This window comes from Typha latifolia, chromosome 3, assembly GCF_019914945.1.
Source record: "Typha latifolia isolate L0001 chromosome 3, TyphaL0001v2, whole genome shotgun sequence".
Lineage (NCBI taxonomy): Eukaryota > Viridiplantae > Streptophyta > Magnoliopsida > Poales > Typhaceae > Typha > Typha latifolia.
In genome coordinates this window covers 16,321,338-16,346,918 of record NC_133088.1, presented here as the reverse complement: position 1 = coordinate 16,346,918, position 25,581 = coordinate 16,321,338, and the positions used below count along the sequence as shown (strand labels likewise).

Genomic DNA, 25,581 nt, shown 5'->3' with positions numbered 1-25,581 from the left:
GTTGCTCTTTTCTCCGAAATGGAGGGTATCACTTTGTAATTTTCTTATTGTTCCATACTATCACAAGTGGCATTAATCAAATATTCTTCTTCTGAACAAATTGTATGTGCCAATTGCCATGTTGCTAATTAGCCTGCAGACATCAAAGTCCCCTGCAACCTATGCTTTCTCATGCTCTATTTTCTGCCTGGCACTAATATGATGGATGTTGAGAGAAAATCTCTAGCATGAAGGCTGGCTTGATATTTCTTGTACCTAAAGAAGCACGAGTCATATATTTTGCAGAATGTTATTCTTCCCAAGGTTATATGTCTTTTTTCAGCCTACTCAAGTACAAACAATTGGGACTTACATAGCGTTGTGATATAAGATTTCAATTCTTCCATGTTTTAGTGGTAGCGTATTGTTCTATGGAGCTAAGATCCAAAATATGAGATAAACAAGTGTTTCCACAAAACTCTAAGACCCAGTCAAGTGATTAATTATGTTCCACCTAAATGGAGATATCACTTTTGCCCAAGTCCTGAAGTCTCAATCTAACCTAATTAAGTGAATTTAAATTAGTGAAACTCTAAATTTTTGTTTATGGTTAGATTAAAATATGTATTAGATTATTATTAAAAGTGGCAATCTTTTCTCGCACTGAATTAAAGATTTTACACTTAGACCTCAAGTGAGTTGATTCACTCAACTTTTGATTTGCCTCGTATTTCATGCAATATTTATCATGTAATCTTTATGCAATATGTATCATGTTATCTTTGTACAATATATATCATCTTATCTTCAGTGTACCGGCACGTGGCACGAGGGGTGTCACATGGCACCCCTTCTTGTAGCTTCACTGCTCGTCATCTATCTTGTCGTCAAGCTTACCATCGTTAATCGCCACTCGTCGGATTCAGATCTGCAACTTAAGTTTTTAATTGACCGACTTGACCCTGTCTCTCTTTCTCTCAACCTTTCTTCTTCCTCCCTCAAGCTAGGGCACCCGTGGGGGTGTGAGCAGCACGAGCTCGGGCAGCGGTAAGCGGCGAATGATGAAGAGTGAAGGTGAGTAGTCCCTTACCTTTTTCTCTCCCTTTCTCATTGCACGGCCTCCAAGTGCCGTGGCACATGTCGTGCCGGCCGGTGGTCAACATGATCTGTCTATGGCACGGCCATCGTTGGTGATAGTTATGACCTAGAAAATAGTCTCGATATAAATTGCTCTAGGATTTTTCGTTGTGACTCAAAGTTTACCCACAAATCTAGGAGATAGACCTATTTTAGATTATTGTAGTGATTTTCTAAGGTGACTTTGGTGTGATAGACTCATGAAATCTCTCCCTAACATTTCATATGCTAGACAATGCAACGAATGAGCACTAAAACTCTACCTTCACTTAGAATTTGGTCTTCTATTTTCAGTGGTATTAGTTATTTTTGTTTCCATTTGAAAACTATCATTTTCCTTGGTTTTATTGGAACAACATTGATTATCAAATTTGATTTGGAATTTTATTAATTATTGGCTTGGGGTTAACAATTTATATTGAATTCTTTTATTTTGTGGATTTGGAAAGCTTATTTGTTAAGGCTTTATGTATCTCAAGTCCATTTGGGTACATAGACGGTCATAATTCCGAATTCGAGTCGTGAGAACATTATTGACACATGTTTGCTTCATGGCAATAACAAAGGAGCATAATATTATAATAATAAGCTACGACTCCATCATTGAAGGACCAATGCTGCAAGGAAACAAATTCCAGCATGTATGTATGAATTACAATGTATATGTTCAAAAAATGCATGAAAGCATTGAAAAGTTGGTGTAGGAAACACAAAAGCAATGTTAATAGCATAATCATGGGACCAATGAAATGAAGATCTTCATACCTTAGATGAAACGAAAAGGGAAGGGAAATGAGCATTGTCCCCAAGAGTGAAGGATATGTAAGCAAACATCACAAGATAGCTTATCTGATTCAATTCAAGGATAACTAATAAGCTCAACCAAGAATGTAATTATGTAAATATGCTTCTCTACAGGAGCAAGCAACTAGATTACAGCATTGAGAAAACAAATATTAATAATGCATACAATGAATTTACCACTATGGTTATTGCATCAGCAGTACTCTCTCTTTTCAGTTCTTCTTGGATAGAACTTTCTGATGAAAAAGAGAGAGTTAGGTTTTGCTTCTGAGCCATCGGCACTAGCTCTTCCTGCAATATATAAGCCATAAATAGAACTTAGTTATACTTGTTTCTAAGAACAAACATAATTGAAGCTGGATAAAAATATCATCCCAAAATGAACCAATTTGACAGAATGCATTATATGTCAACTGTTTGAACGTACATAGATAAAAAGGGAAAAAAGCAATCAGTCCGCGATATAGTATTTGGCATGGTCTTGTGGTCCTTATCCAAGTTGTTACTGAACTCATACTACATGAATGTAAAGATTTGATGAACTCATCAAAACCTCAGCGAGACATGACCCTTAGTATAGCAATCAGCCACATTACAATATGGAGGGTATCAAATATGAATCTTGACCATATTAACCTTGAAAAGAGCCGCTACTGTGCATAGATTGCTTAAAGGTAAAAACTTCTCTAATCATAGGCTAAAAGAATCTTGAAATATCTTACTTCTTGTGACTTGATTATTATAACACAAGTTATAGACCCAAAAATTTATTCAATTTAAGTAGATATTTAATTGATAAATCTTGTATGACAAGTTCAGATTTCATTTCTTCTTATGGAAGTTTTTGAATCTTTATAGGCCTATTTGGTTTGAGTCTAAGTCTTAAATGTAGGTAGTTGACCACATTTCTTAGTCACAATTTACGTACCTTGAACTAGGCTAAAGTGTATTACTTTTAATGTGATGTGAAAAAGTGAAAAATGTGTTAGTTTTGAAGGAAAAAATAGATATATAAAATTAATAGACCAAAATATCCTTTTGATGATAAAATTTATAAATATTATTTTTTTATCAAGCTTTTTTAAATGGGCTTACATATTAATTTTTTTTTAAATTCTAATATTACGTAAGGTTAATGTTGTTTTTTATTAATAACATGAGGTTACTCTTTTTATTTTTCTTTTGTTTTTTGGTTATAAGTCTATGTGTAAGATTATATTATTTTTAAATATTTTTTATAGAATTAATTTTAATATTCTTTAAGAAGTTCTTTGTATTGCAAACTTTATTACAAAAAAGAAATTAAGTTATTGTGGGCTCAAAAGCTCACAAGCCCACTTCTATTCTATAATTTATTGTGGATGTAATAAGTTTTAAATTCTTTTTAAAGAAAAATTTATTTATTTTGAAAGAAAAATTAGAATAGATGAGAGAAGATTTGAAATCAAATGTAATTATTACTTTGATATGACATGAAAAGTAAAAATATTTATTTTTTAGAGAAATTGAGTATGTGTCATGCAAATAGTACTAAAATATTATTATTATATAAAATATAAATGCAAGTCAGTCATGTTAAACCTATCAGTAAATTATATTAAATAATTAAATTTTAATTCTTCCACCAATGTGTACGAATTTTTAAATTAAAAAAATATGTTTTTTTAGAAGAGAGAGGAGAGGGAACATTGACAAAATATGAAAATGATAGATATAAGTCACTTCAAAGGTAAAACTTGGAATCTACTTGAATTCAAATTGGAAATGTTTTTTTATTTTCTATCTCTATTGTGGAGCAAACTTGGTTAAGAATAAAAAGGTGTCTGGTTACGAAACATGGCTAGTGGTCCTCAAACTTAGTCATAGACCCACCCTAACTCAAATCAAACAAGGGCAATGTTACCCCAGACTCCTTAGGTTTGGTTTCGTCTGAGCTGATAGAAACTTCCCCTTGACATATTCACTTTAATTTGTAGATAACAGTTTTAATCGTTAAATAAAGGAAATTATATCAAAATGAGAAACCTATTATCTTTGTTTACATAACAAATTTCAGCGATCTGGTATCTTGATACATTGATAGTGTGGATTGATAACTTGCTATCAAAATGAAACCTTATGAAATATTGTTTTAAGATATGAAACAACATTTTACCAGGAAAAAAGAACAATGAGAGAAAATAAACCTTCACAAGACGAATGAAAGCCTTTTCCCAAGATACAGCCTTTCCATTTTCTTCGCCTGTTTTGTCAACTTTATTGTTCACAGGATATGTTACTACGAATGCAGAAGCCTAAAAAATAAAAAGTTCACTGCTATTAACTTAAAGTACTTGTTTACAAAGACATGTAATAAATATTGATTGAGGGCAGCAACAGTACCTCGGAGTAGTTACTTCCTGAGAATCCCCCTAATGTTGTACTTGGATCTACGGGTGCCTCAAATGCGCTCAAGCATGTCTCTTCAGAAGAGAAATGCTGATATACAGTTGCAATGGTTAAGTTGTACCCAAATTTATAGTAGAATTTAGCTGATAATGCATTGTAATATATATATTAGTAACAAGTACTGGTAACATCAGCACATAGATAATAAAATTAGTGTTAATTCACCAACTACTTTAAAAGCTTAAGCTGTTAGAGAATAATAATTTTTATATTTTATATTCTAAAACTCTTTCTCGTTTCTAAGCTGATACATTTTAATGGACCTAAGAAGTGGATTTGATTTGAATGGGTAGAGATTTTATATTTTAAATGACAAATGAGCCTCACAAGATTCCATACCTCTGTTTTAATATCATACTAACTCACCAATTGCTCTAAAACTTTAAGCTGTTAGAGAACGTAATTTTTATATTCTAACACTCCCCCTCATTTCTGGGCTGAGACATTTTAATGGACTTAAGTAATGGACTTGATTTAAATGGGTACATATTTTATATTTTAAATGACAGATGAGCTTAACAAAATTTTGGACCTCTGTTTTAGCTCATGCTAACTCACCAACTACTCTAAAACTTCAAGCTATTAAAGAACGGTGATTTTTTTATTTTAAAATTCAAATATTAGTAAACCTTATATGAGAAAGTTGTCTAAGCTCCCGTTAACTTATGGAATAGGAATACGTTTATTCTAAAATAAACCTCCTTATTTTAGTTTAGTAACTAAACAGCATCTTACCTTATTTTAATATATTATTTTAATATTCTCTCTATCTTATTCCATACAACTTTCTAAAAATTATTTATTAATAACCCAAGATTATCATTACAATTTTACCCTTTGAGATGACAACACATAATTATTAGTCATATCAGCTACAATTATTATCTTCTCTTTTTCCTCTCCAAAGGAAACCCTGCATATCCACACATCAAAGTGCAAGGTTATAACCCCATACACCTGAGTGCGGGGTTATAACCCCATATACCCACGCAATGCGGAACTATAACTCCTCGTACTCGCATAATGCAGAATTTCTTTTAAAATATTGTTTCCCATTGGCTCAAGGGTGTTTTTATCATTTTGTTAAAACATCACCAATTCCCAATACTTTCATATCAACTTTATGTCATATGAAATATAACTATTACTCTTTATACTAGTATTAAACTAAACATTAGAATAACTTATAGTAGTATTAGCTCTTTTCTTCTAGTATTAAAAATTAGAATGGTTATGCTTATTCCACCCTTATTCCATAAGTGAACGCAACCTAGGTTTATATAAATTCTATACTTCTATTACCTGATATGAGAAATTTTGAAGTACCATAATTCTAGTAAATGAATAACTCAAATGACGAAAATAATATAGCAATTAAAAAAGTATAAGGATTTAGCAAAGAACTTCACAAGTAAAAAACGAATATGAACGTTAAATGACAATAAGTCATCATAAATGATAGAAAAGATTAGACTGTGGATTTTCTTTAGATTTTTTAAAAACTTAATCAGAAATAACACATAATTACCTGGAAACAGTACTTGGCATGGTCTATACCCCCATAGTCATCATATTTTTGAGGATCCATTTTGAAATACTGAAAATAGGAAAAGTTTATTTTCTTAATCAAGTGGATCATACCTTCAACAAAATAAGCATAAAGAAGAAGAAATATTTAAATTTTAAAAATTATATGAGAGATACTTTCAAGTCTAAGAATAGATTATCACTTCAATCGCTCAATATTTAATTTTGAGATAAGCAAAGGTCGTAATGTTAGATTAATTCTATATGAGTTGATTTGAACCCAAAGTTTATATTTAAGCTAAAATTTTAGCATAACTAGAAATGGCCTAAACTAAGCCATGTACAATAATATCTAGAAATAAATTCTAATGTAGACTTCAATACAATTATTAAAATCTAGAATAAGTCACTACAAAATATATTAAAGGTGTGCTAGTAAGCGTGCTAGTGAGCTAGTAAGAATCTACCAATTTGATACTAGATCTATGTAAAATACTTTTCATATATGAATCAAAAAAGAAATTTGATTTCCCCCAAATTTTCCCTCAAAAAAAAATAAAATTTACATCTAATTCTTTTAAATTAGGTCAAAATTGATGTACAAGATGTTAGACTAACTTTACACGAGTTGATTTGAACTTCCAAAGATCTGTTATTTTTTAATTGAGTCCAAAGTTATCATAATTCATTTAAAGCATCAGTGCAGTGCAGTTGTCATGCTTGATAATGAATGGAAAACCATACTCTTTTAAGTTAATAATATAGCAAATACCTACATTATGAAAAGTTGAAAGGAAAACAATTAGAAATGCACCTGTAAAATACTTTGAGTGGCACAATCTGCACCGAGTGGTTTCAAGCAAATATCAGTAAGTGATATCATATTTCCAGAATAGTTTGCATGTAGACCATCAACCTATCAAGATGAAGAAACAGAAAATAACAATTCTGTTTTCTGCAAAGTACGAAACTCGAAAGTTGAAAACAACATGCCATGTAGATCCAGTACCTTCTTCTGTATTTCAAATAGTAACTTCACATTTTTGTCTGTCACAATAGAGGATGAATCACCACTGCTAGAAACAGGAACAGTTGCTAACATAAGCTGCAGTTTGCACGATCAATCAATAAATATGAAGTTAACCATAATGGAGCCAAAAAAACTTACCGTCAAAGAAAGAACAGATTTTTAATCTTATTAAGTGCTCTAAAAGCTTACTCTATTAGAGAACGGTGGTTTGTATATTTCAAATTATAACATTCTTCTTTACTTCTAGGCTTGAGACGTTTTGAATGTTTTAGAAATAGACTTGACTTAAATGACTAGAGGTTTTATATTTAAATAGCAGATGAGCCTGGCAAGATTTGATTGCAGGAACTTCTACTTTGATATTGACATCATACTCCAAAACCTTAAGCTGTCAAAGAATGATGATTTTTATATTTTATATTTTAACAAATCTAATAACAGTAGCATAGAAATGGGAGATTATGTGAACTTCTTATAAGTTATAATATAACAGAGCTAAAGATGAAATCAAAAGAAGTACCTGTTCAATCCTATAAAAGGGGGCAAGATTGGTGTCAAAATATTGTTTCTCTTCAGCAGCTTTACTTCCAGGGCCAACCCACAGCTTCAAAAAGGCGAAAGTTTTAAAATCTAGCAAGAAAAAAATAGCATTCTACCATACAGAAAGCAACATTTAAAACTTTAGATACAGGAAATAGAGGTAATGTCCTGTATCCTATTAGATAGTATCAGCCTAAAAAATATGTAATACTATCAAGCTTGAACTGACATGATGTTCCTTAAAAAGTTTGAAAATTTTTCATAACAGTTTACATAAATCATGTACGAGAAAATACAACAGACCATCAGTCTGTGGTCTCATGAACCTAGATTGATGATGATACAAGAATTAACCTAAAACGGCTTATTAGCCTATTCAAATGTAACTGCAGTATTACATCATTTCCCTATTACCAGGACTCAACAACGATTCAGATTGATAGTTGGAATATCTACAACATTAGAAAAGTACCTTCTCAGGTCGTGTCTCCACTTTGAAAGTGATAAGCCCTATGCAGAGGAGAAGAGGAACAGCCAAAGATACAGACAAGACAAACATTGGACGTCTAGTGACGAATACCCCATACTTCCTGCATATAAGGAAATTGATACATTAAATATAATACCTAGAATAGACCATTATGAATGCAATTAGAGAGATCATAGAACAACCTGAAGAAATTTGACATATATCTTTGAGCAGTAGAAGGTCGTTTTGTTTTTGTAACAGAAGGAACTTCAGATAACTGAAATTAAGATATGAAAGTTTTATGTCTTAAACATAAAATAATCCATTTAAATATGAATCAGCAAAAGTTAAAACATAAATAACACCTGTGTCCTGGAATTAGGAAGTTCTTGCTTGCTAAGGGAATGCAATTGATTTTGATCCTGAACATTCTGCAGTGATTCTGTCTTGGAAGAGAGGCCTATTCTTTTTCCTTTTCTATTTAGTAAACCCCATGCTAAAAATGCAGGAAGTAAGACAAGGTACACAACTGCTAGTGAAAATTCCAAGCATTTGACCTGTGCACATTAACACAAATAATGATATATCAGAAAGGATAGTTGTAAAGCCTTGAGAACAGAAAAAACTTCTAATAAGAGAACTGAGATGTAAACAGAATTATGTTGCACCATGAATCCTATGAAGTTATGCGATGGATGAGAAGAATATGATTGAACTGCAGTTCCATAATACGTCCAAGTGCATAGTAGCATAAGTGTACTGACATGTGAGATAGATTCATCAGCCTCCAGTTATCTCCTCATGAAAGTGGACTAGTTTACCTTGTTTGCAGTCAGATTTCTGCAAATAGCCGGCTACTTTATGTTTCATTGGATTCTATGGTTCTATCTTTTTCTCGCTTGTATGTTTTTTCCAAAGACAACAATCAGAATTAAGAACCTGATTATCAGGATTAACATAGTCGATTAGACAGCAAATTTCATTACAATACAGTAAACTCTACTGCTGAATTTCCAAATTTGGGTTCCTCTGTTCTCTTATAGCTCGTGGAAAATTTCAAAATAAAATAGAATGTCAAAAAAACAACAGAAAAGATTAATTTTTAATACAGCATCAAATTTGGAGACCTTTCTTGTGTATAGCAGTGCATGCTATTCAAGATTAGTCATGAGTGAAAATGTGAAATCTATGGCATCGTGACACATATTCAACATGACACTGGAAAAGGTGACAGTCACAAGATCACTAATGGAAGTGGAGTTCAGAAACTCAAGTGCTAAAAGGAGCAATATAAGAATGGAAAATCATAATGAACAAAAACTTCTCACTTTATTCAAAACCTAAGGTTGCATGAGTATCTATTTTTTTTCTCTCTTACGGCACGGCCGGCAAGTGCTGCGGCACGTGCCATGTCGTGCCGTGCCGGCCGATGATCGGCACGGCCATCGTTGGCTAATAGCATGTCCCCATGCCATGATGTACTGAACTATATTCGTTAGCATAAGTGCATCCTGAACCTACATGGCCTTATATCAACCCATGTCGATTGGCACCAATTTTTTTATTTTTTATTTTAAAAAGTAATATAGAGTGCACATATAATAATATAATAGATCTAGCTCTTTCTATATAGATCTAGAATTTGGTGCTAAAACTATGAAAAATACTCTTTAATATATAGAAATCAAAAGGAAATTTTAATTTCACACAAATTCTCCCAAATTTTAAATATATGTATATATATTTATGTTGGGAATGTTTATGTGTGATGGTATAACTTACTTATGGAATGAATTATTATGAGTACAAATTTGTTAATAGGTTAATATCAACCGTGGCTATCACGTGCATCATGTATGTCATATAGGCATGTGGTTGCTATGACCGGGTAGAGGGTTGGCAATTACAATGGTATCAGAGCGTAGGTTTATAAATGATCTCATGGATATCAAATACATTCAAGTTGGATCAAAATTGGTATAATAACATATTAGATTAACTTCATATAAGTTGATTTGAATCTAAATTTTATAATTTTTAGCTAAAATTTCATTATAATTAAACTTTCCATACATTTTCAAAAATCTAAATTAATTGTGTCAAATTCATTCAAATTTGGTCAAAATTGATATAGAACATATTAGATTAAGTATGTGCAACCAGATATTGATTTTTATTATTAAATCATTATCAAGTAATAAATGTATTCAATCATATTATGTGTTGAATAATGTTTTTACTTGACTATCGCTATATTTTTATCAAGATATGTCATTTACAAAAATAATCTAATGATACAAGATTATAATATAGGCTTTAGTACAAATACTTAAATAAAAAATATTAAGGATTATCATGTTAGGACCATGGATGGCCGTGCTGGTGGCGTACCGGCACATGGCACGAGGGGTGCCGCATGGCACTCCTTCTAATAGTTCCGCCGCTCGCCGTCGACCTCGTTGCCGATCGCCGTCGCTAATCGCCGTCGGCGGCGGCGACGGTGATCAGAGAGCGGCAAGCGGCGACGGCGATTGGCAATCGGCGAGCGACGACGGTGAAGGTGAGTATCTATTCTTTTCTCTCCTCTTACGGCACGGCCGGCAAGTGCCGCCGCACGTGCCGTGCCGGGTGGTGGTCGGCACGGTCCGTGCCTGTGGCACGCCAATCATTGGTTAGGACACCAAAAACATCTCTAAATAGCCTAAATTTTATTACAGCCATGTTAAAAATGCGCCAATGCGTGATTGGCACACATTGCCAATAGGCACACCCATGTCGCCCAAGGATCAACACAATCATCTTGATATAGTGTACCGGTTATATAAATTACAATGACTAAAAAGTGATAAATTTTTTTGCTTCTATTGCATCTAAGAGCATAACAATCCAGAAATTGTTACCTTTAGAGAGCCGATCTTAATCGAACAGGATTTTTTTGCACGTTTAACTGCCGACGAAGAATCCGTGCATGCAGAAGAAGAAGGACAATCACCACATGAACAGCCAAGAGAAGGGTCCCCACAAGAATAAACTGTTGTATTTAGAGGCTTGATCCCAGATGAATCACTAATATTAGATCTAAATGTTATCTCATAAGGTGATCCAATCTCATTAAGGTTTGCTTTACGACCAAAAAATGCAAGCCATTCTGCAAAAAAAAGTCAGGAGCCAATAAGAAAAATAGAACATAAAAATAGAAGAAAAAACAAGTTTATTAGTGTGGATAAAATTACATAAAACGAAATATTGCCGATTTTACTGTTGATATCTTCTAGTCTCTATTAAAATTACAAATTTCCAATACGGAGGAAATAATGTCGGTTAGTATTGTAGCAATAAAATAGCAAAGTTTAGTAGGTATAAGCATGAAGAACAGCTACAGATTAGTAGGTAAAACCGTGTAAGAGCGGTTTTTATAAACTTACCATCTCCAAATGGATAAGCATAGATGTTATCGAATTACATGTACTAACAATTTCGAAATATACACATCACTGTCTCCTCAATCTTTTATCTTCGTAATAGTACAATTGATCTTTTAAACATTACCACAAATGAGAAATCTTGAAATCCTTATCTCTGACTTAGATTAAAATTCTCACACTACAAGAATGATAAGCAGGTGAACGATATTTACCAGTTCCATATACTTTTGACATAAAAAGAAAAAGGCAACACTGACCTTTGTAACTTTGAGCACCTGCACCTATAAAATCCATTGCACGAGTGTTCATTGTCCCAAATTTCACATCCTTGCATGAGTTATACAGTTCTTCCCCATACCCACTGGTTACATAAAAATCTATGCCATCAACAGTCAATGTATTATTTACCTACAGTCAATAGGAAAGGTGAAATATGTAAAATACCACAGCAGCTACAATCGTCTATCTGTGTTCCATGATGATATGAAATATAACTAGCATTTAATTTAGGTAAAATCATGAAAAGAAATGAATGAAAAGGAGAAGCATGTGAATTTTTTTATTTTTATTTTAAAAAGACTAAGGATTCATATTTAAAAGAATAGATAGATCTTTATATTTAGATATTTCATAAAGAAAAATGCCCATTAACCTTAAATTTTTTTATTCTATAGCAGTAAATTCAGTCAAAAGGGAAGATTAGGACCTTGTTGACAGATGTCACATTGATAAAAAGGCTCTGATCTGGAGAGCAAGCGAGCTCACAGAAAAGATTCAAGAAGTTCCTTAAGCAAGCTGGACATCCCACAAGAAAAGGAATTGCCTGAAAAATATGACATAAGAAAAGGAGGGTGGTTAAATAAAGTGAACAACTCATATGTAAGAAGACAAATAACATGCACGGAATATGTTGAAACATCCATGACAAAACTCACAGAATTATAATATCTCTGTTGTGAAAAATAATAATAAGGATTTTGCTAATTTAGAGTAAATGGGCCAGCTCTGGCATTTTCAGTCTATCCAGTTGGACAAAACATATATGATCAAGATGAAACAGCTCAGATCAGCTTAACTTTGTAAAGACAATCGAAGTTGATCCAAAATACTTCTTTATTCATAGAGTTCTGCATAACTATTTTATGATAATATCCATAAATGATACAGTTAATTGTTTGTATACAGAAAAAAGCAGGAATAGCAATATAATTCTTATTACCATAAAAGAAACTGATAAAATTAGTAGCAAAAATACCTAACAATACTATCATGGTTCCAAAATCATTTTACATTTCCCAAATTTTTTTCTTGGCATTCTCTCGCAAATAGGTTACAAAACTACAATGAAGTAACAAAATAAAATATTAGAATAAACTATGAAATTTGATTCTCTAATGTCTGTTTGCACATATACTAATTCAAAATGTCATAAGAAGTGTCCCATCAATTCTCTTATATAATGGACTACAGTAAAATTCTATACAAGTGCATATCTTACAAGTGTATAAATTTTCATATGAAAGCATGTCAGGTAAGGTAGTGTTGATATGAAAATAAGCAAATCTAAGGCCCCGGAAGCTAAATCACACACCACCATTTGCTCCCTAAGGTATAGCTTCCCTGCAGTGTTTCGTTCATCGAGTACAAATATAGCATATCTATGAAGCCAAGAAAATGAAACAAAACTGAAGTGGAAAATATAGAGGAACCTGTAACAAGTAATTTATTGAGCATAGGAGGCTATCTCAAGAATAATATATGAAAAAAATAACAAGCAATTCTCATTGCACAGAACCTCACTGTCAAAGAGCAAGAACAATGGAGAAAATATCCCATAATCAAACACTTATGCTAGTGAATTTCGAATTTTGACCAAAGCCACAAATCTTACTTGTTGGACCTGCTCGTGGAGTATGTCAAACTGATATGAAGAACAACAAACATTGCCAGTGATTGTTGGGCACAAACTCTGAATCTTCGAAGAAAGCAAGTCATCTGGCTGAGGAGTCCAAAATATAACTTAATTAATACCATTCTTGCAACACATTTAGTCTTATCTCGAGTAATTCCAAACTGAAACCCCACTGGACCGCTTGCTGGCATGTAGTGCCCATAGAATGGATGAACACGAAAAGATCATTGAATTGATTGCTTAACATATTTTAATGATGAAATGGTGATTAATAAAATACCAGAAAAAAATACTATCAAAATTTTTAAATTGCTTTGCTTACCTCATATTAACTGAAATGTACATGGCAGACAAATAACAGATTTTATTTCTGCAGAAAATTGAAACTAAAAGAAAGAAATGATACATCACCTTGACAGAATGAGTTGCATTTACACAATTCAGGACTTTTCCATCAGTACGCTGCGCACAAATTCCATACATTGAGCAATATCCTTCAGAAACTCTTCTGAGAAAGCAAAATGGCACTTTTAAAATGCAATAAGTGATCAAAATGGCACATTTTAGTAGTTCGTTCAAAGAAAAGAAAAGGCATCAGTTAAAACAAGAAAACTTTGCTAATTCATAACCTCTTCATCAATTTCTTATTCACCATTTATAATCATGAATAATACTATCAAACTTCCTTCTTATAAATTGCTTTCTGTTCCTTTTTAAGATTTCTTGCCCCAAGAAATATTAAGAGTCTCTGTGCTAGGTACTACTTGTCAATTCTCCATGGGAAACATGCAAATGTTTGGTTGTCAAAGAACTCAAGATAGCACAGACTACTGCTTGCCTTCCATGGGGTCCAACAACCTGCCAATAGGTAATATTTTGGACCTACATGCTTGAAACTCATTAAGAATCTCAACTAGGTATCATTAAATTCTTTATTGTCTTGCAGCCCCACCTAGATGTACAGCATTGTTTACATGGCAATATGTTCCATCTCTTCCAAGCTGAAATCACCTCTCTGCGTTACTTTCCAACCTATATCATAGCATACTCACTACTCATCTTACCTCCTCTTCTATCATCATGCTACCCACTCAAATAAGCAATAGCAGGCATGTTCAATTCCACAGCCCTTATCAAATATTACAAGCTGAAAGAGATCCATGAAAAAAAAAAAAAAATTTACTACTCAGCAGAACTTGAACTTCATGTAAGTCTCACTCTGCAGAGACGGCTTTATTCTTGCTTGTTATTTTCGTAAAAGCATGCTTATTTACTAACCACAGTGCTTCATTACAAATTGCCAATTTTGTTTTTGCACCTTTAACTTTGTCACTTATGGACACCCTATTTTTTTCATTATGTCAAAGATGCCTAGTATCATAGTGTGCATACATTTACAGGTAGGTTAAACGGAAAATATCTGCTGAAGAATCATGCTACCTTGGTATCTTTTAGAGCACATTGTATCATACAGTAGCCAGATCTAGAGTGAGTGCTCCATGGATACAACTCCCTGATTTAAGGAAAAGAGGTTCTAAGGACAAGGACCAGCCGGGTTTCATGACTTCTTATCCTACAGCTCTGGATCCTCTACATCCTTCTGATAAAATAGATGAAAGTTCCTCATATATGTTGTTTCTGGTTATACTTTAGTATCTGAAAGCTAATTTTCTTCTTGAGTGTATCAACTTTTGTTGCAAAACAGCACGCTAAATTAATCATGCTTCCAATGATGAAGCAGGACGACACAATTCCTTCAATTTTCTCATGAAAAAATATCTTATGTTGTGTAAACCCAAATGCCATAACCATAGTTCGTCTGAACTCCATAGATCATTGCATCCTTCATGATATAGCTGGAACTCATATGTGATATCCTTGAGCAAGAATCTTCATTCTTTAATCATCCAAATCAACAAACAGTGTCATGTAGTGAGTCAAATTATCAGAAAAAGATATGGGAGAAACAGAATCCAAGAATATCATCTGCCACTTGGTAAAAGATATGAACCAAGGATGTGAAAGTTAGTAAATACCATGCTTATGAAAGACAACTTTTTTGATTAAAATTGAATAACAAGAAAAGTTGAAATATTTGAAGAGAAATTTTTCTCATCATTTCTGAATAAGACCATAAATTAAGACTCAAAACAAAATAGAGCCTTACCCTGATGTTCCATTGGATTGTTGCCCATTTGCTGGAAAAAAGAGAAGAATGACCTGCACGTTGAAATAAAAGATAGATGCATATGAGGAAGCCTAGTATTTCACTTGATTTTATACATAAATATGCTTCCGCAATAATCCAGGATTCAAGGCAATTTAATGCTGGTACAACATGAGGGCAAACAAAGGAACAATAATGCAAATGCTAAAAATCTGAATGGTGTAATTTTGTGTCATTGGTAATAAATTTTAAACACAAACGAGCATTGGTCCTTATTTACTTGTATCTTTGGAGAAGAAAGTGCTCTGAAGCATTTTAATTTTTAGGTTAATGTTCACTAAGAAGCGACAAGTTCTATATAGGATTCTTTTAACTTTTCAAATCCTTTTAGTGAATGTTTACACCAGATTATGGTGATATCTGAAAATGTACTGATCAGTCTCAAGTTTATATATTTCTGAAAATTTTATTTTGAATGAAATTGTGGTTTAACTAAAGATTATTGAATTTCATGTTTATTTTATACCAACTGACAAGCTATAGTTGCTAGTTGCCAAATCTTGAAGTTCAAATCGTTTCAGGTTTGGGCTGTGAGAAGTTTATCATGGTACATTGAAATTTTACAGGTATTTGTTTCCATAAATGCAATGTGCAGCCCCCATTTCCCTCCTCCATCGGGAAAACAAAAAGGAAAAACATTGATCTCCCTGCTAATTCCTCAAGGTCGTGTTGTCAAGCCTAATTCTTCATACTATGCTTTGAAATTCCAAATAATCATATCTATGTCATCCCAATCATATCCTATATAAACCACACAGTAGAAGAAAACCAATGCATTATGACATAAACAATTCTAATGTATGATTATACTCAACTAGAAGATTATCTGAATGATAGAGTATATAGCATTCCACGTATTAGAATCTACATATCCACTAGTAAGTAGTAAGTCCAATAATAATGAATATGAGCTTATGACTCTATGAGAGTTGAAAGGGAAAAAAATATGTTGATGGAAAAATGGATCATCTTGCTACCCTCTCTATCAGTTTTCAATCAGCCATAAGAAAAATGTGCCAGAGACATTTTGCTTATGTCGGCAAGCATACTCAATAAATTATCGCTCCAGTTAGCAATTGAATGTCTAAAGTGACAGATGCCATATCCTACATACCTCTAAGAATGTATAAGTCACCATAGTCTATCCGTACGTGTTGAGATAATCAGTCTAATCCTCTAAAGAAGCAGAGCTACTAGAATGTCAGAGCAACAAACTGCAACTTAGCAGATATTATGAGGGAAATGAAAAGGAAACCTTATATATCATATTTAAATTTTAATTGGAGAATTCCATATCCGAAGAGACCACGACTTGTGAATCAGGATTCAAACAACAACAGAGAAGCTTGATAGCATCGCAATAATGATCCTTCTCACCAGACATTAGTCTATCTCTTATAAAGTATAACTAAAATGACCTCGTATAAAGTATGAATTTATATATGTGGCATATAAGCTACCTAAATTCTTACTTTATTTCTTTTCATAGAAGCTTGAAGCTTAAAGACCCCGCAATGGGGATGCTATGTTACCAACAACTAAAAAAACTACTAAAAGAAGAATATAACTCCTCATTCCCATAAGCACAACTCAATCTAACAACCGTCACATCACTCGCCACCTTGAAGAAAAAAGATCACCAGAAAACGAAAATTCGAAACCAAAATAGAAGGCTACTGTCAAACGTCATTAGATCGCATGAAATTTCTAAAATAGGAAACAAATAAAAAACGCGGCCCTCTCGCATAATTCACCGTCGAGAAAGCGCATTCGAGAGTTAAAAATATAAGCGGCATCGACAACCAAAGCCGTCCAAGAACAACACCTCATCGAACCTCAAGATCAAGTAAACATAACTAATCGAAAACGTCTCTCTTACTAGTATCAAAGAAGCCACTGCGATGGGGGATCTCCTCCATTCTAAGCGGCGGAGCCCTACTCGATTCGAGAGCTCCATTATCTCTCTCTCTCTCTCTCTCTCTCTCTCTCTCTCTCTATAACTCTCGCTCCCCAGGGACAGCTAGGGGGAGACAAAGGGGAGGGAGAATAAAAGAAGCCAAAAAGAAGCTTATACGGAGCGTTGCTATACAAAAGGCGAGTCGCTTGGTGACGCCAGCTTAGGGATTTATCGGATCCGATATTTTTAGCATGAATATTTTTGGTCTTCCGCGGGGCCCACTTCGTATTGCCGGAGGGCATTTTGGGTATTACGGACGGAGTGGCGGGTATTGGCATCCGGTCACCTCCCGTGTACGTGGAACCCGAGGCACTTTGAGACCCTCATAAATATTAAATTTGATATTTATAGAAAATTCAAAAACTGAAATTAAAATTAAAAGATTATATGAAAATTTTCTTGTGGTAATAAAAATTTGAGAGAGAGTGACAGGAGGAGGAGAGAGTATAACAGAAGAGTGAGAAACTATATTTGGTTAATATATTTTTTATTATCTAAAATTTAATATATAAAATTTTTAGATATATTGGAAAGCTTATCAAATCAAATGTTACACGATTTTATATCTAATAATTATTTTTAAATTTGACAAATAAGTTAATCAAATATAATAAAAAATTAATATTCTTAGTTTGAATAAAAAATAATAAAATAACACAAATAAAATTATAGGTTGAAGTATATTTATGACTAACATATTATAGGAACAAAATATAGTTTCTTAAAAAAATTATGAGAGAGAATATTTTTTATTTGCGTTCAAGGTCCTCCCTTTGAAAAGATTCAAAAATATTTAATCTAGTCAAGTAATTAAATATTTTTTTTATATCTAACTAAATTTATTTTTTAAAAATTAAGATTAAGAAATGAGACATCTAATCTAGTTCAAAACTTAGTCTCAAACGAAATAAAGCCTTTGGAAAAAAAAAATTCTAATGAAACGTAATTTAAAATTTTTCATCCAAAGGATATCTATTTAGAGAAAATATCCTATCATTCTAAAAATTTTAAACGAAGCCAATTTACTATATATTTTAATAAAAATGCCAGCAAACACTTTATATATTATCCATGGGAGATTCTATATGTATGTATTTTTTATTTGAGAGAGAAGTAAAATTGTATAGTGTCTCAATAATAAAATTTAAACTCAGACAACACTCACTTAATATAAGTTAGTTTAATAATATAAGTATTAACTAATTGTCTCTATACACGCATTTATTAGTTTGATAATATAATTCAAGAGCTACAGTGTTGGAAACAAGAATATTAGATCATGTATTCTCAACAAAAAAAAAATGTGGGATCATGGGATCTAAATAATATATATATATATATATATATATATATATATATATATATATATAAGTTTTAGAACGATATTTTAAGGCTGGGTATGAAAATATTCCAAATTCCAAATAGCATTTTGAAAGCAATAATCTCCTATAATTCTATGCTTGGTGGTTAAAATATAGTTGTGTCTTTGTGTGCTTGCAAGTAGTTTAAAGGATTAAATGCCACTAGCAAATTAAACAAATTAATAATTTATAGCTGCTATCTTTAGATTTAGACAGGAAAGACCAGCTCGTATTAGATCAACCTCCTTACCTAAATTCAACAACAAAATAAAAATCGTTTTTCTAGCAAAATTAATTAAAAAAAATGGAATATATAGTAGTTGGAAACGATAGATAAAAATAGTATGCAATAAATTAATTTCTTCTTGTTTTCATTGGAAGCTGTAACGCTAATGTTATAGTTTATATAGTACCTAAAATAAATCATGAGTTTAATGACAATTTTAATTATGTGGTTATTAATAAGTCTGCCTGGAAGTGATAGTTTAGGAGGAAAAAAACAATTGGTTTCATCTCCACGTACACGTTGTTATCGTGCTAATTTTGGAGTAGGAAGATCCTGTTAGTTGTCGAACCTTGTCAATGGGACGGTTTTGGTTAGTTGAGTATATTTATTTGGACAGGTCTACCAGTAGAAGGCCGTTGAGAGGAATTGAAGTGGTTATCAATTGCTTTCATTAAATTTAAGCCTTTTGTTCTATTGGAAAAATGTGAATAGATGTTACAGATATTTATTATTAAGCTTCAAATAGATTTCAGAGTATGATACACAAATAAATAAGGGGGTGATAAGATAAAATCCTATAAAAAGCTCTATTTTTAGCTAAAAAACAAACTGATGAACATTTAATCCCAGGGTATCTTATAACAAACAAATACTCACGCAGATAAGAATACTGGAGGGATAAGACATTAGTCATAGAATAAGTCCCCCTCTTAGCCTACTAAGGTAGCATAGTAAAGAAGAAATAATTGTAAGAGATTTAGACTCGAAGTGCTTTTCATCAAAAGTGCTGATGTCCTATAGCTCTTCTCGACCAAAATAGATCCAACACGACCAACTAACCCAATGAAACCAACTAAACATAACACTAAAACATAATCGACCTAGCCACAAAAGAAACCCTAATACTATCCTATTAAACGACGTCGAGCATGACATATGGACTATAACTAGAAGGTAAGATAGCACACCAACCAAACAGCCATAGCCAATCCAAACAGCCATAACCAATCCACCACCCTACAACAGTCATAGCAACGGAGGCCCAGCCAGGGTAGCTCCAAGTGAAGGGGAGGGTTGGAGAAGCCTGCTACCTCCTTGGCATGAGAGGAGATGGCGGCAATGGAGTGGGAAGCCAAATAAAATGACTGGAAAGGCCAAATGATTGCCATTAGTTGTGCTTTGAGGGGAAACGATAAGAACTGACACTACACCACTAAGAGGAAATGAGATTTCGACGATGGAGGGTGGAGCGAGGTCTCGACAAAGATAGGGCAAGGGTGAGATGGAGTGAGAAACCGAAGAGGTAGACATGCAAGAGGGGCAGAGTTAGAGAACGAAGGGGTGGCAAGTCTAGCCTAGGCGGCTCGGCACTATCACCCCAATAAAAAGGGAGAGAAAAAATGGGGAGAAAAAAAAACTCTCATAACACTCGGTTATAAGAGAAAAGAGACTGATGAGAAGGTCCCTCGTGTGAAAGAGAGAAAATAATAGCCAAACCTTAGTAGAGCGCTAGGATCGGCGCCAAAGAAAAAAAAAACGAAAACAACACTTATTTAAGCATATTTTTGTGTGTATACCTTAAAAAAATAATTTATTATAATTATTTTTTCAAGTCAAGTCTCAATTAACTAAGACATTATTAAGCTTCTACTTTTCTTTTCTTTTTTTTTAAATTTGGCTAAATTGACCCCAGATCACTAAGAACACTTAGTCATATCTAATTTTTTCCATTATATTTACTACAATCGTCGTAACTTTCATAAGAAATAATATGTTTCTTTACTTTAATAATTTAAAAATGATTCATTATAAACTAGATATATCTAGAGTCACACTTCATAGTAATTATGTTGGATATATAACAAAACTAAAATTCCTATAGTCTATAGTAGTGAAAGTTACTATAGTGCTTAGTGTTTTATTTGTTCCTCACTATGGACTACAATAAAAGAGCCAATCCTATATTCAATTATAATTTACGGAATGCTTTGACCTATTGAAACGTTATGTCATGCGGACAAATCAGTATACGGAACAACTGTTTATTGGTAAGGTTACCGACGCTTCATTTACTGAAATGATTACGATACTATAGTGCAAGATAGGCAATTTGCAAAAAAGTTTATTTTGCTTAGGTTTTTAAAAAGCCCAAACTTACCAATTAAAAATAAAAAGTGTAAATTATGGACGTTTATGTAAAATGTTCAAGGTGTCTAATTATCCCTCGAAATTCGATCTACTCTATTTAAAAAATAAAATAAAATAAAATAAAATAAAACTAGGTCTGAATAATTGACCTCCAGATCATCCTTTAATTCCAGAGTTGCCCCCTCATGCCACATGAGATTTGTGGATTCTAATCCCCAAATTAGCCTTCTAATGCACGTACATCCTAAATTTGTTAAATGATCCATATAAATCCATGTTGGAATGCTAGTTGGCTACTTGACTGCTGTCTTTATTCCTTCCTAATGAGCTCAAAGTCAAGTTGCCAAACAAGCCCTCATCTTTAATTAAGGACCAAATCTTTGCATTCCAAGGCTCCCATTACCATTCCTACGATTTTAATCTCCTTTGTGCCAATTTCTGGTGCAGCTAGTTGGTTGTCTTGTTTGTCTAACCAAAGTAAGACTTATTAGAGTTACAGGAAGGCTTAAGATGTAAAGCTGGAAGAAGTTTTCAATCTGGGCTTTTGATGATGCATTGATTTTAGCCTCGTCCTGTTGATATTTGTAACGTAAGCTCCATAAAAATTCACACTGTGATAAAATTGAACCCAAACTCGGATGGGTTGTTTCGGTCTAAATATGTCATTAGATTAGATGTATGTCAACGTATTAATAACATTTTCTATCTTAAATCCTACCATATTTTATATGCATTTTGTTTTTAAGTGTGATTGAATCAGTCAGTATCAATCCTAGGGAAGAGGACATTCTAGATGATATGCAACTAAATTTTATATGCTTAATTTAAAATTTTAAAAAGATTGAGATAGAAATTTCAATCAGAAAAGTCACTTATCAATTATCATCATCTCTATTTGACATTAACAATCACCGCAACCAGAACCCCACCCACTCCTCTCTCCACTTCCCATGAGGCAAGGCCATAATACCCGAGGGCAGATTAGTCATTACATAAGAATGATGGTAACGATGAGGATTATGGCACCAATCATCAAGACCGATGGTGGGCCCCAAGGAACCACGTTTTCTACGTGGGGCCCAGTTTGAACGCAATCCATAAACCTGGCCCAATAGCTGGGCGCCAAGTTTGCTGGCCATCAGTGGCATCATGACCCCCATGCCATGCCACGCTTTAGAGAGTGTGCACTCCAACATCGCCATTAAAAAAGAAAAGAAAAGTAAAGAAAAAAAAAAGGGGGGGAGTATTTTTACACTGACGTAAAGATTATGCTCCATGGCACCTTCCTCCTCAAAAACTAGCTTAATTTTTAAGAATAATGAGGGAAAGGATTTTTTTTTTAAATGTATATATATATATATATCGTTATAAAGTTGATATTTGTGTATATTATATTTATATATATATATATATATATATATATATATATATTCTGCAAGCAAATAAGCACCTTTAGGAGGGGAAAAAAAAACCTTCGTAAAGGGTCTTCCTTTTTATTCCAAAAGAGAGTCCTTTTCATCAATCTGAACGCAATTAAGTGAGCCTGGGGAGTAAAAGTAAGAGGAATAGTAATCCTAGTAGTCAGAGGAGAAGGAATGATGAGATGAAGGACAGTGAGGAGCTTTATGTCATAATTATCCTTAGTGATTCTTGAGCGGATTGACAGGTATTATAATAACATCACCTTTTTAATAAATTAAACATAACAATGCCGTCGTTTGATTCCGTTGCTTTTTGAATGTGGCAGCTTAATTAAGATCTATCTGTAATGAGTTTTAAAAACACTAATTATTCATAGATTATATCTGGTAGTACTGGCCATTTTTTATTTTTATTTAAAGAAAAGAAAGAGCGAGTAGCTGAGAAGAAAATAATCATTTAATATATTTTTTTTGCCTACACTTTGGATTAGAAAGGGGAGAGATAAATTAAGTATAATTAACTTTGTCTATAAAATGCACACACGGCGTCCGTAAGTGGGAAAGAAATTAACAGTAATTAAGATGTCAAACTGGGCCTAAGAAGATTAGTGGTGTTGGTGCTTTCGGCCAGCAGTACGTCCAGCTCGGAGGAGTTGGAAGCTACGGCTATTGTTAGCTTCGAGAATTGAATGCATTTGATGGCGAGATTTGAGGCCCACCTATTACCTATACTTTATAACAAATGGTTTTGGGGGGTTGGGGGTCCCTTAATTTAAAAATGCCCCAAGTTCCAAGGTTCCTTTTATATACTGAAACTGTGATATCGTTTTAGCCTTCAAGGAAGCCGAAGTGACTAAGTGAGTCTTGTGTGTTTATGGACGGATACAATAGTTTTTTTTTTTTTTGTTAGTAATAATAAAATTTGAACAATATTATTATTTAGGTAGTTTTATTTTTATTTAATTATGAGTTTTTTTTGGCTAATTAATAGATTAGATAGAGAAGTCAGCTCTTTTTATGATATATAAATTAAATATCTAAGCGAACCCACTAGTATAAATTATGATGAGTTAAATTCAGTGCACATGATACAATCCACTCGGCAGTGAGTGAAATTTAAATTTGTGACCTCTCACATAGTAAGAACATTTAGTTATTAATTTAGTCATTAATAATTTGTGTGATTCTCTTAAAATGCACGATAATATATTTGGCCTAATTCAATATCTACGGACTATTATGTATTGTCTTTCTTATGTATTTATGTGTAAATAAAGTTATGCTTATAAACACTTTATAAACATTCTAGAACTAAGACCGCGTGGTATCATTCTGACCATAAAATAGAAACAGAAACGGTTGGGAGAAAGATAAAAATAAAACGTAACTATCAATGATCATGTTGATGTCATTTTAAAAGTGTCTGTAGGATGTTTATAAGCGTGGTGTTACTCTTAAAGACTATTCCTACCAAAGATTTATTTTTTTCTTTACAATTTTACGTGGTACCAGTAAATGAAGTGCTCAGTTTTCCACGAAAACATGGACGGTTCTATTTGTTGTTTTGCATGCGCCAAATCAAGGTTGATCTAATACCTCACAAGTCCATGAGATTTGAGGCTCATCTAATCTTCTTTGGTTGTTATACCCAAAAAGACGATTTGAGTTTTTCTTTTTTTTCTTTTTCTTTGGACTCCATTTCCATCGCATTCTAATTTATTTATATTTTCCTGTGTTTTCTATAGCCTTCACCGATTCGGTATATATATTTTAGGAGTTTTGAAGTCTTAGAGTTAGAGACCTTCTATCTTTTTAATTTATACTTATTTCATATTATGTTAAATTTATAACATTTTTTAACCGAGATGAGAGAAAAATTTAATCTACGAGCTTAAAAAACATCCGCGGGTAGCTGTGAGATTGCTCAATAGTCGATAGTGCTCTTATCTGTACTTCACTAATTGGATCTACTTCATATCTATAGCACGACAAAGAAGTCGATGGAATTATGTGGACTCCACTCGATCTCGATCTCTCATGTCCGTCTCTGAAGAGTACTCCAGAAGAAACCCAACGGAAGCAGACCCACATAGATTGCCGACATGCTTGCTCCCAAGATTCACAAGGCCGATCTGGCACAAAGCGAGGGCTGGGAGAAATTTCAAATTAGAGCTCTTACAGACCTAATTTACTATAACCAGTGTGTAATGTAATATCACATGTAACAAATAGCGTTCTTAAGTAAGCTCCGCAATACAAAGTGGGTTACGTGAGCTCTATCATTTCTTTGGATATGTAACCTAGAAGATGGCCAACCATTAATGAGGCCAACCAAAAACTAAAAGAAAAAAACATCATTTTTGTTATTATTATTGTTTACAAACACAGAGATACTCAATAAAAAGGAGAATAATGCAGGTTGAACTGATACAAAGGGCTCTTGCCCCAAGTGGTCACAACCTGTCCATTAACTTGGATCTCTTTAGTTATTGCCTCCTAATAAATTTCCATTAACCTCAAGAATTGAACGCACTTTCCTGTGGCTCCTTTCCATTTTCCAGATTTGAATCTAAGATTCGCATACCCACTGTGGCCCAAAGGTGATCGGAAAGCCTTGAAGAAGCTCTCAGTATCAAGAAATCTTCGCTGAGAGACATGAGAAGAATACTTCTTCTGGAGGGGACTCTGCCCGTTGGCAGCAAGTTCCAAGAGCTTGTGGACTGCTCCATTGCGATCCTCAGCTTATTCATGTGGGTGAGCAATATAAAGAGATACACAGGAATTAACAGTACTAACACTAGTTTATTATTCTTCCCCTTCGTGGACTAGATCATATCAAGCTAACTAATTGTTTCACAAATATCAAAATTCAGTTGCTGAGTAGATTGTGTTTATGTGGATGATGCATCACAAGGTAATCAAAATACAAAGTCTAATGCAAGGTAATATAAGTAGCACGTAGACCGTCAC

At 33.3% G+C, this 25,581-nt stretch overlaps 1 protein-coding gene across 2 annotated transcripts in view; it reads right to left on the bottom strand.

Annotated features, from left to right (window-relative positions):
• The window catches only part of LOC140784433 (uncharacterized), a 33,100-nt gene extending 15,565 nt beyond the window's left edge, over positions 1-17,535 (bottom strand). The window contains exons 1-18 of one of the 2 annotated variants that reach the window (XM_073131847.1): positions 17,378-17,535; positions 15,439-15,491; positions 13,683-13,779; positions 13,251-13,358; positions 12,066-12,182; positions 11,617-11,767; positions 10,835-11,082; positions 8,300-8,491; positions 8,138-8,211; positions 7,938-8,055; positions 7,446-7,529; positions 6,905-7,000; positions 6,710-6,811; positions 5,897-5,965; positions 4,303-4,398; positions 4,107-4,214; positions 2,098-2,211; positions 1,882-1,965 (exon numbers count right to left, since the gene is read on the bottom strand). In XM_073131847.1, coding sequence (XP_072987948.1) covers positions 1,882-1,965; positions 2,098-2,211; positions 4,107-4,214; positions 4,303-4,398; positions 5,897-5,965; positions 6,710-6,811; positions 6,905-7,000; positions 7,446-7,529; positions 7,938-8,055; positions 8,138-8,211; positions 8,300-8,491; positions 10,835-11,082; positions 11,617-11,767; positions 12,066-12,182; positions 13,251-13,358; positions 13,683-13,779; positions 15,439-15,491; positions 17,378-17,455 — 1,989 coding nt within the window. In that variant the 5' untranslated portion in view covers positions 17,456-17,535. Of the gene's footprint in view, positions 1-1,881; positions 1,966-2,097; positions 2,212-4,106; positions 4,215-4,302; positions 4,399-5,896; positions 5,966-6,709; positions 6,812-6,904; positions 7,001-7,445; positions 7,530-7,937; positions 8,056-8,137; positions 8,212-8,299; positions 8,492-10,834; positions 11,083-11,616; positions 11,768-12,065; positions 12,183-13,250; positions 13,359-13,682; positions 13,780-15,438; positions 15,492-17,377 lie in introns of those variants that run through there. The other variant, XM_073131848.1, reaches the window with a different exon arrangement.
• Positions 17,536-25,581: the final 8,046 nt, after the last annotated feature.